The sequence below is a fragment of the Leucoraja erinacea genome, chromosome 23 (assembly GCF_028641065.1).
Source record: "Leucoraja erinacea ecotype New England chromosome 23, Leri_hhj_1, whole genome shotgun sequence".
NCBI classification, from domain to species: domain Eukaryota; kingdom Metazoa; phylum Chordata; class Chondrichthyes; order Rajiformes; family Rajidae; genus Leucoraja; species Leucoraja erinaceus.
The window spans coordinates 18713358-18730817 of NC_073399.1; the positions used below are offsets into that span (position 1 = coordinate 18713358).

The 17460-nt window shown below is 39.8% G+C and overlaps 1 protein-coding gene across 2 annotated transcripts in view; it reads right to left on the reverse strand.

Annotated features, from left to right (window-relative positions):
• recql5 (RecQ helicase-like 5) overlaps positions 1-17460 on the reverse strand; it is a 57882-nt gene that overhangs the window by 2406 nt on the left and 38016 nt on the right. The window contains exons 9-17 of one of the 2 annotated variants that reach the window (XM_055654003.1): positions 15308-15407; positions 14618-14654; positions 12633-12691; positions 11090-11166; positions 9586-9679; positions 8289-8429; positions 5105-5646; positions 354-450; positions 39-197 (exon numbers count right to left, since the gene is read on the reverse strand). In XM_055654003.1, the coding sequence (XP_055509978.1) occupies positions 39-197; positions 354-450; positions 5105-5646; positions 8289-8429; positions 9586-9679; positions 11090-11166; positions 12633-12691; positions 14618-14654; positions 15308-15407 (1306 nt within the window). Of the gene's footprint in view, positions 1-38; positions 273-353; positions 451-5104; positions 5647-8288; positions 8430-9585; positions 9680-11089; positions 11167-12632; positions 12692-14617; positions 14655-15307; positions 15408-17460 lie in introns of both variants that reach the window. The other variant, XM_055654002.1, reaches the window with a different exon arrangement.

The following is a 17460-nucleotide window of genomic DNA, read 5'->3' on the forward strand; positions in this document are numbered from 1 at the left end:
AGGTCTATATGTCCTAGGTTGAATGCAGCTTAATTTACCTTAGAAGCAAACTTTCCCTCTTTGTAATAAGGGGTTAGGCACTTGACAACAATATCTGCAGTCTGTTTCAGTTGTCCTCCTTTTGATGCAGCTGGAAGCACTTCAGTACTGTCCTGATGCAATGGGTCAAAGGTAACCTTCTTCTTCATCTTATTGCCCTTAAGATCAGGAGGATATAAAATGGAGGGATTGATACTCGTTCGCCGTCGCTTTGGATCGATTATTCCAGATTCCTAAAAAAACAACTCAACATATAAAATCGGGGATTATCACTACAAGTCACCTTGAGAACAAGAAACATTTTGGCACCTTACCTCATCTGTTAATATTCTTTTCTCACCAGCGGAATGAGTGCCATGCCACAATTGGCTGCTCACATCAGGAGCTTTTCCTAGGCTTCCGAGTCTGTCGCTTGATAAAACAATACATAACCATAGACAAAAAGATATAACATTACAGAAAGAAATAGACTGACCCATTAATGCCTGCTAGTTTGCAAGAAATTAATCCCATTCCCACTCTTCCCATTTTTCTCTACTTCTGTAACATTTGCTCTCACACAACCAAATACCCTTGTTTTTTGTATGCAGTATGGGTAATTTGCCAGTTAACACATCACACTGTCTTAGGGATGTGGGAGGAAACCAACAGAGAGACGTGCAAACTCCACACAGACAGCATCAAGTTTAGCATGGTATCAAGGTTCAGTAGCTGAGATCAGGGCAAAAACCAGATCCTGTGGCCAAGACGTCAAGATTCAACCCAGCTCCTGTTGCCAAGAGATCAAAATGGAACCGAGATGCAAGAGCTAAGAATAAGGATAGAACCCAGAATCTGTAGCTGAGAGAGCAGAATAAAACCAGGTCCGGGAGCTGAGAGATCAAGATGGAAAGCACCATTGACTGGAGGGTTATGGTCTGAACGCAGGTGTATGGGACTTGGGAAGAATACGTGTTCGGCACGGACTAGAAGGGTCGAGATGGCCTGTTTCCATGCTGTAATTGTTATATGGTTATTGAGACATAAACTGAAGATGTTGGAATCTTGATCAAAAGACAAAGTATTGGAGGAACTCCATGGATCAGGTAGCAGCTGTGGAGGGAATTAATGCACAATATTTTGTGTTGGGAACCTACTGTCTGAGGAAGGGGTCCGACCCAACAAGTTGTCTGTCCATTTGCTCCACAGATGCTGCCTGACACGTCGAGTACCTTCAGCACTTTGTTTTAGATCAGAATGGAACCTGGTTCCTTGATCTGAGATATCAGGATGGAACCTGTGGCCTGGAGTTGTGCTGTACTTCTGCAACATTCATACATAAATCTAATGGCTACTGCGATGAGTATTGTGTAACTACACAAACTCCCCAAAGCCTCCAAGTGACTACAGGGCATTTCGGAAGCGATATGGAATTCTCACCACCATCTTAAATTACAATTTATGTACTGTGATTGCAATGTATAATGGTAAACTGGAGCAGTTAAGGTTTTTGCAACAGGAACCCTCAAACCCATGAAGCAGGACAATAACTGAAGCAAGGGAAACTGCTACTTGCATTCACACTTTAAGGTCAATCTTTTTACTTGGACATGCAGGCAGTCTTTCATTGTCTCCGATGTAAAACCCTGGAACTCCCCACATAACAGTAATGTGAGCACCTTCAACATGTAGAGCACAGTGGCTGAAATCAGGTCACATGACCACATCAAGACGAATAATATCTCCAGCAATAGACACATCCCAAAAATTAAAAACATTAAAGATATATTTACTCATTTTTCCATGTGAAAATAAATCTGGTGCCTACTTAATCGTTTCATTATCCTGCCTCTGTATTTTGGAATTATTCTAAACTTCTCATCTTTTGTAGGCTATCAGCAACTTTTAATAGATCTCTTTATCCACATTGAGCCGAGTTTTCTGTTAAACAATACAGCTCAAATTATATAATATGCCAGAGAGATCCTACCTAACACCATTTGAAAATCCACAGAGAGTGCATCTCTCATTTTTTTTTAATGAATCTGGTTACTTCTTGTAAACTAAAATTCAAACACAATCTACCTTTAACAAATTCATTCCAGATTAACCTGCTCAACCCATGCATTTCCAACTGGTCATTTGTCTTATCTTAGACTTGTGTGTCAGATTTTACATATGAACATTGAAGTAGGTGCAGGAATGGGCCATTGGGTTTGTGAGCCTGCTATGCCATTCAACAAGATAATGACTGATCGATTGCAACTTAAACTCCCCCATTCCTGTTTACCCACGGTAATATTTCACCCGTTTACCAAAAATCAACCCATTTTCGTCGCCAAATATATTCAGATCGTGCGTCCACTGTTCTTTTGAGGACGAAAGTTCTAAACACTCATGACCCTCAAGTTACAAGATGCACAGCATGTCCCAGCTGACTTTAGTTAAAGTACATGTTATATTGAGGTTCCTTAACAATTATCTCACAAAAAAAATATTTTAAATTAGCTTCAATTGTGGCTTAGTTAGAAGGTTCAACTTTCACTTAAGATTTGAGTGTAAACAGCCAAGTTGACACTCCTAAGCAGTGCCAAAGCAGTCTTTCACCATCAGGAGCGCTGTCTTTCAGTTGAAAAATTAATCTGGAGCCCCATCTGCTTTTCAAATAGATGAAAATCATTGCAAGGCACTGTTTCAAAGTGCGGAAAAGCTTAGCCTGGTGTTCTCATTAGTATTAGTCTGTCAATCACCATTTATAAAGCAGATTGCCATTTGAAATAGCTCATTATTTACAAACACCAACAGGGCTTCAATTGGCTTAAAAGCCTTTGACATTCAGAAAGGGATGTGAAAGGAGGCGTGTACATTTTTCCAACTTGTTTTCATGCTGAGTTTTTAAAGCTAAGTTTATTTACTTATGTTGAGGCATCTAGATAAAGACTAGTAAACATGTTAGTACTCCAAGGCATATTATTGCACTCCCAAAAACTGAATGGCAAAGAAGATTTGATTTAATAATCAATAAATGCCTCATGTTGGGAGGTCATGTTGAAAACAGGGTGATAAAAAGACTGTGCACATTCAGGTTTGAAGCAGAAAGCATCAAGAGCAAATATTGAACAGGTTTAGGTAAAGTTGCATTTCTTCAGATTGATGTCAGGGGAGTGGTCGGGACAAAGATAGAATGTAGTCGGAGACAATAAGACTGGTGGGAGAACTGGGAGGGGATAGAGAGGGAAAGCAAAGGCTATTTGAAGTTAGAGAAGTCAATGTTCATACCGCTGTGGTGCAAGCTACCCAAGCGAAATACGAGGTGCTGTTCCTCCGATTTGCACTGGGCCTCACAATGGGGGAGGCCCAGGACAGAAAGGTCAGATTGGGAATGGGAGGGGGGGTTGAAGTGCTGAGCAACCAGGAGATCAGGTAGGTTAAGACGGACTGAGCGGAGCTGTTCAGCGAAACGATCGCCGAGCCTGCACCTGGTCTCACCGATGTAAAGAAATTGACACCTGGAACAGAGGATACTGTAGATAAGGTTGGAGGAAGTGCAAGTGAACCTCTGCCTCACCTGGAAAGACTGTCCTAACCATTATGCAGAATCAAACTTGTACAAAAGCATCTTAATAGTTTATCTCATCTTGCAGAGATCACAACTACAAGCCAGCTTTGAACAGATGAGAATGTCATGTGTGGGCACACTAAATAAATGAAATAAAAAAACCATTTGAGTCCATGAGGGCCCATATGCTGAAGTCTATTCCACAAGTAGATACAATTGTGAGAATCTTTTCCAGTGACCCAGGGAAAATGTATGAGCAACTATTGAGGCCATGGAGCTACTCATGGTATAAAAAATAAAAACTGTAAATATTCAAAAGATTGGGAAAACAAAGTTCATGTTTCAGAGTGATGAGCTTTCATCTGTAACAGGGAGACGGCAGTAACCTTAATAGCCTGTGGTAGTGAGGATGGGTCTAGAACACAGGTGGCAAAAGCAGGGCTCCTATTCTGATCACTTGCCTACGATAATCTACTCAAAAGCCCACATGCCAAATTTGGTTTAGGGGTACCAGATGTATATAATCCTGTGGTTACCTTTCCAAATCAGGCTGAGGGAGTAATAGGGGACAAATAAGAAATTAATGGACTAGATTTTCTAGTAGGGGTGGGGTAAATGAACCACACACGTTGTCCACACATATCTAGTGCAGATTTCTCAGCTGGAAATTTCTGAACAAATTAATCCTAATCTTTCTTGGTGAGCTCCCCAGTTATAGCAAGCTATTTCACAATTTGAAGTATGTCACATGGGGCTTGAGAAGCCCTGCTCGCGATAAAATTGGAAAAATCTGACAACCTCCTAAGTAAGACATGCTCTCTAATTCAGCGGGAATCATCACAACTGTCAAAACTTAGTCTTTCTGACTGTCTTAGGTATTCAGAAACAAAGACTTCAAAATTAATAAAACAAAGAATTAAAAAAGAAAGACAAAAATAAAACATTTGGATAATTTGGAAAATAAACTATGTTAATCGCTTGCTGCTGTTTCTCTTTATTGGAACAAATAGATGCTGTTCCTGCATTTACATCCAAACCAGCACACTTAGTTTGCACAGATTCAAAAGTTTAGGTGCTGTGGAAATGCAGGAACCTTGCTCTCCTTGCTGAAAGCCATGAGGAGAGTTATCAAGGAGTCTGATGTCACAGTGTAGGGGAAGAATGACACTTCAGAAAGTTCAGGATTTCTCTGCCTTTAGAGAAATCCTAAATTTTCTGGCACTTGGAGAAGCGTTAGAGGCTCTGCATGCCATTTGTAGTAAATCCCCAGAAAAATTCGAATATTAAAAAAACAATTACATTATGTGCTGAAACGTTGACAGTCAAGTTAACTGCCATTTTCATATACATTAAACTCCCAGCTTGGAGGGTGGTTTTGATCTCAGATTCAGGACATGTTAAAGGAAAATGTGCAGGTTTAAGATCGTTCAACTTCTAGGTCATCGTTTCTGAGTATCTTTCAGTTACACAGATCTGATTGAATGGCTTAGCATGGGAAACAAACTAGGGAATAAATTATTAATCTACCTGGTCTTTTCTTCCACATGATGATTGGATTGCAAATATTTATCCACATTTCTGGTTTTAGTTACTATAATTGGATCTGGGAATGATTCCAGTTTTTCAGAAAAGGCCACAGTGGAAGAGAGTGTTTTCCTGCTGTCCGTCTCTTGCGCATCATTGACTACAGAGCTATAATCATCACTGAGACTTTTGGTTGTATTCATGGCTACTCCTTGAGATTTGTTTTGCTGAAAAAATTTAGTGATATTCTGAGAGTCCTTCTTGGCACTTTCTGCAAGCAATTTGCTTTTGGTAGATTTTTTCTTGTTGGGACTGGCAAGAAGAGGCGAGGATTGATTTGTCTTCCCATTGTTGTCTACAGAAGGATGTGTGTAACCCTGAGGATTTTTCTTCAGTGTGCTGTTTAAGTTGTAGATCGGATCATCCAAGTTTGTGTAATTCTTTTGCTCACTCTCCACTGGCACAGAGTTCTTCAGCAGATCTCCTGCGGTTTGGAATGGGCTGGACAAAATCTTAACTCCTCCTGCAACACGCTTTGACTTAAACTGCAAAACACAAAAACATCTACTTTTTTTTTTTTTACAATGATTACAAGGTCAGTGATACTCACAATAGAGAAGTTGAGGTCATCATCCATAGCAACAACTAGGAATAGCTTGAAATCAGCACCCTGTGACAGGTCAGTAATACTATGCAGAAGGCAGTGGCTTGGGTATAACTATAGCGGACAGTGGCTTAGGTCACTGAAAGTATGCAAAAGGTCATTAACAGAATAGAGGGGGCCGTGGCTTAAGTTACTGACAGAATAGAAGACAGTGGCTAAGGTCACTGATGATTACAGAAAGCAGCGGTTTAGGGCACTGAGAATACAGAGGTCAGTGGCATAAGTTACTGACAGAATAGTGGACATTGGCTAGGTCACAGACAGAATACAGAAGACAGTGGTTGAGGTCACTGGCAAAATACAGAGGACAGGGGCTTAGGTTACTGAGAATATACTGGGTAGTTGCTGAGGTCACTGACAGAATATACAGGGCTGTTGCTTAGGTCAGTGAAAGTATACAGAGACCAGTGGCTTGAATCGCTGAAAGTATACATGGGGTAGTGACCTCAATCGCAGGCAATGCAGTAGATAGTGATGGTTTCAATGATAAGCTTGAAGTCAGACACACAATATAATAGCTATTGGCTTGACATTATTGACATGACTCCAATCTCCATGTGGCCTCTGACATTCACAGTACAGTTTGGTCAGTGACGCAGCAGTATAGTGGTCAATAGTTTGAGATCAATGAGTCACTGTGTAGGAAGCAGAGGCTCAGAATCATTCAATCTATGTTTGGTTTCTCTAAATGTAAAAAAGACTATATTGTTAGCCCCGAATACAATACACAAGATGGAAATGCAAATGAACATTGCCTCACTTGAACTAACTTTTGTGGTCCTAGAAGGATGGAAGGGACAAGGTCAAAGACGTGTTGCACTTCCAAGGTTGCATAGGAAATTGTGAAGGGAGTGGTTGTTGGAGATGGATGAGCATTCTGAAGGCTGTAATGTGCCCAGATACACAATGACATACTGTTCCTTGTTAAAGCTATATTGAATTTAATAATTTAGAGAAGTTCATTTTATGTTATAGCTGACTAGGTCCATTGTAGTTTATTAATTCAGTTTTGTATAAAAAAAAACTTTAAAAAAAACTGGCCCAGTCTGATTTGCTGGATATTTACTACAATCCTGAGCCACATTTTATAGTTTTTACATGTTCCTTTGTTTCTTCTCTCTTGAACTGCAATGGCATCAAAGCAATCCGGGCACAACCTTACTCAAGATATTTCTTCTCACTGTTTATTCCTCCCCTACCCTCTACAGGAAACTTGCATCCATGTTGATATTTTCACCTGAAAATAAATATAAAGTTAATAGGACATGGGAAGAGATTGGAACGAAAGACACAAGTATGAAGAAGGGTCCTAACCCTGAAATGTCACTTATCCATGTTCTCCAGGGATGCTGCCTGACCTGCTGAGTTGCTCCAGCACCATGGGTCTTTTTATGCAAACCACTATCTGCAGTCCCATGTTTTCTAGAGATTGCAAGCGTTGGGCTTCTTTTCCCCAAGCAAATAAGGCTTGAGTGTAACCTTGCAGAAGTATACAAGACTATAAGAGGTGTGGGCATATGAATGAGGGCATATTTTAAGATAAGGGGTAGGAGTTTTAAAGGAGATCTGAGAATTAACTTTTTACACAGAGATTGATTGATATTAGAACACCCTGTCAGAGTTGGTAGTGGTATAAGATACAATTACTAGATTTAAGGGGAATGCAGACAGACATTCAAATAGGCAAGACATAGAAGAATACGTTCCAAATACACAGGGCACATTTCTATGCTGTGGTCTTTTATCTACTTAGAAATCATTGTGATGTTATTTTTCATTTTACTTGCTTGTATTCTTTTTGTGCCCTCTGTTGCCCTAGTCTTTTTAATAACACCTCTAAATGTCTATTTTTTCTTCCAAATTAAGCTCTCGATGGGTTACATATGCTTCCTCTTTTGTCTTACTTTACGTTCAATTCACTTATTACAGGCGGTTTCAGGTAAGCTGTCCACTCCTTTTCCTTTTAGAGAAAGTTTACCTAAAACATTTTGAATGTCCTTCATAAATACCTCCCTTTGTTTTGTCAAATATCTTCAGTCAAGTAAAAGTGGCATTATCCCAATTTAAAATTGATTTTATTTGTCATTTTATAACTATGTCACCATTTTGCAAATTGTTTGAGCAAACTGTAGCCAAATCTAGCCCCCTATCAATCTGCCACCAGGCAGCAAACAATGATCATGTTGCAGATCTTAAGATCTGACAAGAATTGGGAATGATAGGGATAGAGCTACACTTTTTAAAACAGCTATACGAAGACATGTCATACCATATTTTAATATTGTAAAGGACAAAGGCCACAATAGTCAAAATCAACAAATAAATATTGCATAATAGTAAAAGGATTAAAGTATGATGAAAGTGCTTAGAGGTTTGAAATTGTGTAAGAAAACAAATGAGTATGGTAAATTGTGATGCATTTAATTCTAGAAGGCAGAAATGCTTTGTTCCATCTTAAATTCCACTCAGAGATTCATTGGAGGAAACAGAGGGCATAACCCTTCACCATCACAATGTACTCACAGAATAGAGCTGTGATGCAGAAATGAATGCTTCATTGTCTTTATCGCTATCTGCTATTGCCGTAGTATATGTTCTATTGTCCATTTCTGTCAGTTTTGGATACAGCAGTCCATTTTGAATCGACTTCTTAATTTCCGCAACCTGGCAAGAATGCAAGAGACAAAAAGATAGGAATAGTTCATCCCCTTGAATCTTTCCATCATTCAAACATTAATCTTGACCTCAATTCCCTTTACTCCATTATGTTTTATTCAATCAACTAACATTGATTGATCAGACTTGGAAAATGTGGGATTTTTAGGGGAAATGTGTTTGCAGAAAGTGCTTCTTAATTTCACCTCCAAAATGCATCTAATTTTAAAACCCTCCCCCCTTCCACTAGATTCCTAGCATGGCAAATCTATGTTATTGAATCCATTTGTCATTTTAAAACATCTCAGTTGGGAGATCATGTTGCACTTGAATAAGACGTTGGAGAGGCAGCATTTGGAGTATTGTGTTCAGTTTTGAGCACACCATGTGAGAGGAAAGATGTTGTTAAGATAGAAAAGGTGCAGAGAAGAATTACGAGAATGTTGCCAGGACTCAAGGGCCTGAGCTACAGGGAAAGGTTGAGCAGGCTGGGACTCTATTCCTTGGAGTACAGGAGGTTGAGGGGTGATCTTATGGAAGTATACAAAATCATAAGAGAAATAGATCAGGATAGAAAGTGAGCAAGAGACTAGGTGTTTCTGGAAGTTGAGAATTGGCAGCATTTGCTCTTTAAAGTAAAAAGACTGAACCATTGCCATGAAAAACTGACACAAAGAACAAAACTGGTCATGGGGAGAGGTTTCTTCTTTCGTGTGGCGTGCACAGCCTAAAGTTGTTGGACAACTCGTTCTATTTGATCTTCCGTTTGTGCACGTCGAGTTGATTGCATTAGTCGAAACAGTGAAGGTTGCAATCTTCCACCCCATGGGGAGAGGCTGATGGAAATGGGGAGAATGAGCATGTAGGCTTTAACATTGAGCAGGTCAATGTTAACAATGGCAACGGCAAGAGGGAAATGGTACATTAGAACTCAAGACACATGCAGTAGAATGAAAACCATGACCCTGAACATCAAAACCTGGATATTTTACTTTCAGAGTGGGCTGAATGTCACCACAGCAATGCTTGGGTCACAGTAAAATATTAATGCATTAAGAAAGTGCTGAATATACACATTAACTACAATTAATTGACATTCCTAATACATATACTTAAAAGGTCATAACATAAAATGCATTAAAAGGGCTTTTTTCTTTTTACTCACCTTTCTGAGTATCAATGCCTTATATAGATTCGCCATCTTGGTAGCTTTGAAAGCTTCATGTTCCATCTCTATGGCACATGAGTGAGGGTCGGCACTAATATTGAGAGAGGAGATGGGGGTATTAGCACACATTGTGATATTTTGGTATACATCTGTTTTAGTACAAATACGAGAGAGGGATAGGTGAACAGGAAAGTACAACAAAAGGCATGAATATAGCATTTAATTAATTTGAGAGTGAAGGATGAGTTCGGAACAATGTTATGCTCTTAGCGTCCTTTCTTTGCCCCCACCATGGTGATCATGTTTTCGCCCTCTTAGCCCTAGAATTTCCGTCCAATATCTCTCCACCTCTATATTCTTCAAAATCCCTTGCAAAATCAACCTCTTTCACTTGGTTTTTAACCACCTATCTTAATATCCTTGCCTTGGGTTTAATTGTTCTTTGGTGTTATTTCAGTAAAGCACTCTGGGATGTTTTACTCAGTCATACAAATTGAAATGGCCCTTCCATCCATCACATCCATGCTGACCATTTTGTCCATCTGCACTGGTCTTATTTGATCACCTTAGGACCATATCCTTCAAAGCCTTATATATTTAGGTGTCAAAATGCCTCTTAAACTTAGTGATTGTATGCGATTCCATCACCTCTTCTGGCAGTGTGTTCTAATATCAAGCGCGCTTCGTGTAAAAAAAACTCTCAGATCCCCTTAAAAACATCTACCATTCACCTTAAATTTATGCCCTCACTTTTGATGCCTCTACCAAGGGAAAAAGGGCAGACTATCTATCCTATCCATGACTTTTATAACCTTACATACTTCTATCAGATCATAATTCCTTTGCTCAGGGAAAATAAGCCCAACCTATCCAATCGCTTCCTAAAAACAGTGGCACAGCTGATGTCTTACAGCTGCAGAGACCCAGGTTCAGTTCGGACCTTGGGTATTGTCTGGGTGGAGTCTGCACGTTCTCCCTGTGATCGCATTAATCTCCTCCCACATCCCAATGATATGCAGGTTTGTAGGTAAAACTGACCTCAGTAAATTGCCCTGTGTGTATAGGGAGTGGATGCGAAAGTGACGAAAGTGACGAAACACATTTAGTTTATAGTGTGGAAACAGGCTCTTCGGCCGACTGAGTACACACCGACCAACAATCACCCAAACACTAGTTCTATCCTACACACTAGGCAGTATTTACAGAAGCCAATTAACCCACAACCCTGTAGGTCTTTGAAATGTGGGAGGTAACCAGAGCACCCGGAGAAAACACAGGGAGAATGTTCAAACTCTGCACAGACAGCGCCCGTAGTCAGGATCGAACCCGGGTCACTGGCATTGTAAGGTGCCAACTCTACCGCTGCAGCATGGTGCCATCCCTAGTGTGAACGAGTGATCAATGGGCCAAAGGTTGTGTTTCCATCTTGTATTTATCAATGAAAAAATGTCCTTTACATTTGTTTGGAGCGATAATTATCTATAGGAATGCATAGCTTTACCTCTCTGCTTTTGTGTCTTCCTGCCCTTTATTCATAATCAGTGCTTCCTCCAGAATGTGTAGACAATGTTCTCGTGCCTGATACCAGTTGGTGATCGATGTAGCAAAAATAGAAAGGCAATACAATTAGTGAAAGAAAATTGCCATTCAGCATCATTAACATGATAAAATTGTTGTAGCACGAAAGGTGTTTATTTAATCCACCATGTTTAAGCTAGCATCAGGTAGAGACAACCCATAATCTAACTTCCCTGCCCTGAATAATATTATTTTCAAATGGTTCCCAAATATACAATCACATTTGAAATATTGATATTGGACGTTTCCACTATTCCCACAGGTATTGAATCTCAGACCATAAATTTGTTCCATAAAATGTTTCCCTCTCATCACTCTAGTGTTTATGCTCCAAACTTACATCTATCGCACTATATTCCAGGAACCATCTGCCAATAGGAACAGTTCTTCCTACCTTGTTAAAACCTATCAACCTTCGCTCCAAGGAGAACAATCCCATCACTTTCAGTTTAAGCGTGTAGCTGAAATCCCTCATGGACCTGCATGCTACAACTAGGAATAATAGTAGACCATTCAGTCCCTCACGCTAATCCATGGCTGATCTGGCATTCTTCGGGTCCACTTTCATGCCTTTTCCCCACAATCCTTGATTCTGTTACTGACTGGAAATGAATCTCAGGCTTGAAGAAATCCACAGAATTTTCCTTCGACAAGCAGTTTCAAAGACTCATTACCATCGGAGAAACATCACAGTGGCACAGGAGTAGAGTGCCTACCTTACTGTGCCAGAGTCCCGGGTTTGATCCTGACTAGAGGTGCTGTCTGTACATAGTTTGCATGTTCTCCCTGTGATGGATGTTTTTGTAAATTGAATTGTGTGTATGTCTGTAGGATATTGTCTTTGTTTGTATGGCTGTGGAAACGGAGTTTCGTTTGAGCCTCACTGAGGTTCAAATGACATGTAATAAATATTGATTGATTGATTGACCACATGGGTTTTCTCCAGGTGAGTCATTTTCTTTTCACATTCCAAAGATGTACAGCTTTGTAGGCTTCTGTTAAATTCCATCTAATGTGTAGGATTCAAAATTAGTGTTGTGAATCTGGAATTCTCTGCCTCAGAAGACAGTGGAGGCCAATTTTCTGGAGGCTTTAAAGAGAGAGTTAGATAGAGGTCTTAAAGATAGCGGAGTGAAGGGATAAGGGGAGAAGGCAGGAACAGGTTACTGATTGGGGATGATCAGCCATGATCACTGTGAATGGCGGTGCTGGCTCGAAGGGCTGAATGGCCTACTCCTGCACCTATTGTCTATAGTGTACCGTATTTTCTCCCAGCTGCAGTCTCTTTTGTCATCAAAAAAGTAAAAACAAAATGCTATCACACAAAAACTCTCAATAAAAAGCTTTTGACAGAACAAAAGGTCCATCCTGTAGGATACACAATGGTTTAAACACTGCATTGTTCGCATACTGCATTTTTACATTTATTCCCTTTGGATGCAAATTATTGCAGTTCTAGTCCTCACCTTGACGGAGAGCTTTGGTATTTTCTGATTAGCTGCATCGCGGAGGGGACAGTCGGGATCTAAACAGAAAATCAACACAGATAGCAGTATGAGCTCTTGGCATCACAAGTTTATAAATGGAGAGGACTACACTTAGCCATTATGCTCACATTTGTCTCCTCCTCGTCTCCGTCTCCTACTCTTTTCAATTTTCTTGACATTTATGCATTCTTTAACCATTTCCAAACAAACTATTGGGAAAATGTTATTGCTTTCAAGAATACTGCAGTCATGCAAATCAAGCAGAAACAAAAAAAATATGCAAATTAATTTGAAACTTCTTCATAGATTGTAGATGATTCGAAGTTGGGTAATGTATAAACTACATACATCCTAACCTGCTCACAGACATTGCTAATGGCACAAAGATAGATAGGAAAGTAAGTTGCAAAGATAAAAGGAGCTGCAAAGAGATAATTAATAGGCTAAGTGAGTGGACAGAGAGATCTGGAACAGAAAATAAAAGTGGGAAAATGAGAAATGGTTAATTTTGACAGGAAAAATATAAACAGATGTTATCTACACAGTAAGAGATTGCAGAACTCAGGGATGCACAAGGATCCTGGATGTCCTAGTACATGGTTTGCTGAAGGCTAATAAGCAGGCACAACAAACAGGAAAGCTTTCTAATTATAAACAATTATCTGTTTATTTTACTTCTCGAAATATATTCAGAAATGTTAGGGTTAACCCATTCCAAAGGAATCAAACTGAATATTCAATAGGAACATTGTCACACAACTTTGATTTTTTTTCCAGGATAGTAAGGATTTGGATTTATATTGTGCCTTTTATCAGTTTAAAACATGAGAAAGTATTTTAGAGAGCATGAAATCTCTTCCTCCTGTGACCCAGTTCTCTCCCTCACCACTCCATGCCCTTCTCTTTGTGGGCCACACAAGTCCTCTTATTTTCTTCAATATTAGACTAAGATTACAATCTGTTGTTTTTTAAACTTCAGTTCCATTTTCCTTTTATTATTATTCTCTGATCCTTTGATTCCCTTAATACAGACGTAGTACGGCCATTCGGGTTACAGGAATTCACCCTTAGTTATCAACAATTCGCAATATGAATTAAAAATTGCTCTTACATAATTCATGTTGGGGGGGGGGGGGGGGGGGGGAGAAAATAAATCAATATTCTTCCCCCCAAACTCACACTTTTCAATGTATGCACAGATGATGCATAAAATCGTGATTTGCTACTTCTGAAGGCTTTATCACATTTGCTGTCACTGTATTTCGTATCTTCCTGCTCTCAGCCCAACCGGATGTCACAGTGCAGGAGATCGCTGACAGATAGGTCAGTGAGATGGAGAATTAAAGGGTTGATATCACAAATGTTGCCCTGTTCTAGTCAAGAAAGTGAGGTGCCTGAAGTTGTATAATTTATATCGTACAGAAAGTTGCAATGTGCCTACATAGAAGACAGATTGTTCCGTAAGCTTACGTTGGGCCTCAGTGCAGGAGTACAGAGGTCAGATTGGGATGGATAATTAAATTCCACTAATTTCTTCATTTTTATTTATTTCTTCCTTCTCTCTAATGCCATTAACCTCCATAACTTATTCCCAAAGCTACCATGGCCTCACGATCAGAGATTCTATTTTCTCCTTTCCCCATTATGATAAAGGGGCTTCATTCTGTAACATTAACTCTGTTTCTCCATCTTCAGATACTGCCCTAAGAAAATCCACTAAGTTTTTCCAGTATTTCCTATTTTTATTTCAGATTTCCAGCATCTGCAGTTATTGTCTATTGCATTTTAAGACTGATCTTATCCTTTTTACCTATTTTTGTTAACCACATATTGTGGATCCACCACTTGGAATCCTATTCTGGCATTGAAATATTTTTATTTTGTTTATTCTGAACCATTCCCATAAATGCATGCCATTGTGTCCAGAGTTATTGACTCTTAAGTTAATTTGCCAGTTCACTTACCTGGTGGTACAAAGGTATCCTTTACAGGTTTTCCATTCTATGAGATATAGACAGGTAGATTAGAACTTAGCTGGCAATAGAAGGCACAATATCAAAAGAATGACAGCATCGCTGTCTAACCATCTTCCATTTCCAATCTGCTCCTTTCAGCCATGTAGCCGAAATGCATTAGTGATAAAAGCATTCATTGACTATATTATGTGTGGTTTCTAGATTTCTGATCATAAACTTCCTCTGGCACAAAGACTGTTACTGTTTGCTCAGAGTAGAACAGAAGTTTACTGCTCACTCGGTGCCATGTAACATCAAAGGGCAGCATGGTGGCACAGCAGTAGAGTTGCTGCCTTACAGCGAGTGCAGTGCCGGAGACCCAGATTTGATTCCGACTACGGATGCTGTCTGTACGGGGTTTGTACGTTCTCCCCGTGGGTTTTCTCCGAGATCTTCGGTTTCCTCCCACACTCCAAAGACGTACAAGTATGTAGGTTAATTGACTTGGTAAATGTAAAAATGGTTTCTGGTGGGTGGAGGATAGTGTTGTTATGCGGGGATCGCTGGTCAGCACGGACCCAGTGGGCCAAAAGCGCCCGTTTCCCCACTGTATCTCTAAACTAAACAAATGCATGCTTAGACACCAAGGCATTAGAATCAAAGTGCTCAGTGGATATCCCAAGTTCTTCACAATCTCACCTTCCTCAGATTCATCTGCTTATCATAAAACGTATTCCATTCTTTCGTTCTGTGCCCACTTTCTTCATCTGATCCACTATCACCATCTTCATTATCATATCTGAATGAGACAGAATGAGCATGGCAAATATCGTCAGCTTTCAATAATTTTCAATGTCAGGCCATTTCCATCAGTCAAGATTCTGTATACATTCATGCAGCATACAACATTAAAACTGGTGAAAAGTATCCATATTTATCTGATACTGTACAGCTGGTCTCTTCCTGCAAAAAAAAAAAACAAAGTGCTGAAGTAACGCAGTGGGTCAGGCATGGATAGATGATGTTCTGGGTCAGGACCCATCTGAAACATCACCTATCCAAGTCTTACAGAGTTGCCGCCTGACCTGTTGAGTTACTCCAGCACTTTGTGTTTTATTTGTAAGCCATCCTCTGCTGTTCCTTGTGTCTCTTCCTGCTATTATCTTGTCTTTCAAAACTGAAACTTGGCTTCTCTAAATTACCTTTGGGTTCTCTTTCATGGTTTCCTTCCAATTAGCAATATTGTTGGTCCCAATGATTTTTATGAAGAAAAGAGAAACATAACACTTCAAATTGTTTATGCAACTAATCTGCATCTTGAGTAATAATTTAAATATAATTTTGTGCCTTCGGTTTCAACTGCTTAATCCAAAACCTCTACTATTAAATTGAATAAGACAAATACTGACGTAAGGTCTCTACCTTCCCCATTAATCCAGAAAAAATGTCACTAAGTAGTGGTACTCTTGATGCAAGGCGGTCTCCAGCAACATTTAAGGGCCCCGTCCCATTATCGCAACCTTTACAGGCGACTGCCTGTCGTCACGGGTCGCCTGTCTGGTTGTGAGAGGTCTCCTATGGTCGTGAGAGGTCCCCAAAGAGTCGTAGCGTCTTTCTGGTCACCGCTGAATTTTCAACATGTTGACAATTTCGGAAACCCATCACGGGTTCCAGCAGTCGCCTGTAAAGGTTGCGATAGTAGGACAGGCCCTTAACTGGTTTCATACTCAGAAAGCAAAACACTGTAGATGCTGGAAGCCTGAAATTTTAGCAAAAATGCTGGAAATGGCAGTTCAGGCAACATCTGTCGAGCGAGAACAAATTATGTTTCAGATCAAAGATGTTTTATCAGAACTGAGAAAAGTTAGAGATCAAACATGGTTTAAGTTGCAGAGCAAATGGAGGGTAGTGGAGAACAAGGGGAATATTTGTGATAAAAGCTAATGGAGACTGAAGGATATACACTTGTGGTGTCAACTAAGAACGCTTGAAACATTCAGCAGCTCAAGTTCTCTGCATCTGCAGAGAAAAAGAAGCAGATTCAACATTAGTGTGTCACAAATGTAATGAGGCCAACTGAGTGAGGTGGTGAAGGTTTGTTTATAGCAACTGATTTTTCTGAAAAAGCAGCAAATTGAAGTTGATGAATGAAAACATGTGGAGAAAGAAAAAAGGCCAATCTGCAACTATGATATGTAAAACACAGCAGATGCTGTTAGTCCAAAATAAAACAAAATGCTGGAAATAATCAATAGGTCAGGCAGCATCATTGAAACTTCTGGCCAAATCTGATGACAAATCATCAACCTGTAATATTAATTTTGCTTTTCTTTCTCTACGGATGCCATCTGACCTGCTGAGCATGTCCAACGTTCTCAGCCAGGTACCACAATTTGTGTCTTTTAGTCTCTCTTGGTCTTCAACCAATCTTTTGCTAGTTTCATCCTTTGCTTTTCTCTGCAACAGGAAACATGTTTGACTTTTAACTTTTGCTCTTTCTGATTAAAGGTCATCAACCTGAGACAATAACTCTGTCTCCTTTTCTTCACGGTGATTATGTGAACTTCTGAGTATTTCCAGCATTTTTATTTCTGTTCCATACCTTAATGCTTACTGAATAATGAACACTTAACATGGCCCCCAAATTTCTAGCAGCAGAGCTATTTTTTACTTGAGCATAACCAGTGTTTAAGGTGTAGGAAAGAACTGCAGATGCAAGATAAATCGAAGATAGATGCAAAGTGCTGGAGTAACTCAGCGGGACAGGCAGCATCTCTGGAGAAGGTATGGGTGACGTTTCGGGTTGGTATCCTTCTTCAGACGTCTGAAGTAGGGCCTCGACACGAAACTAC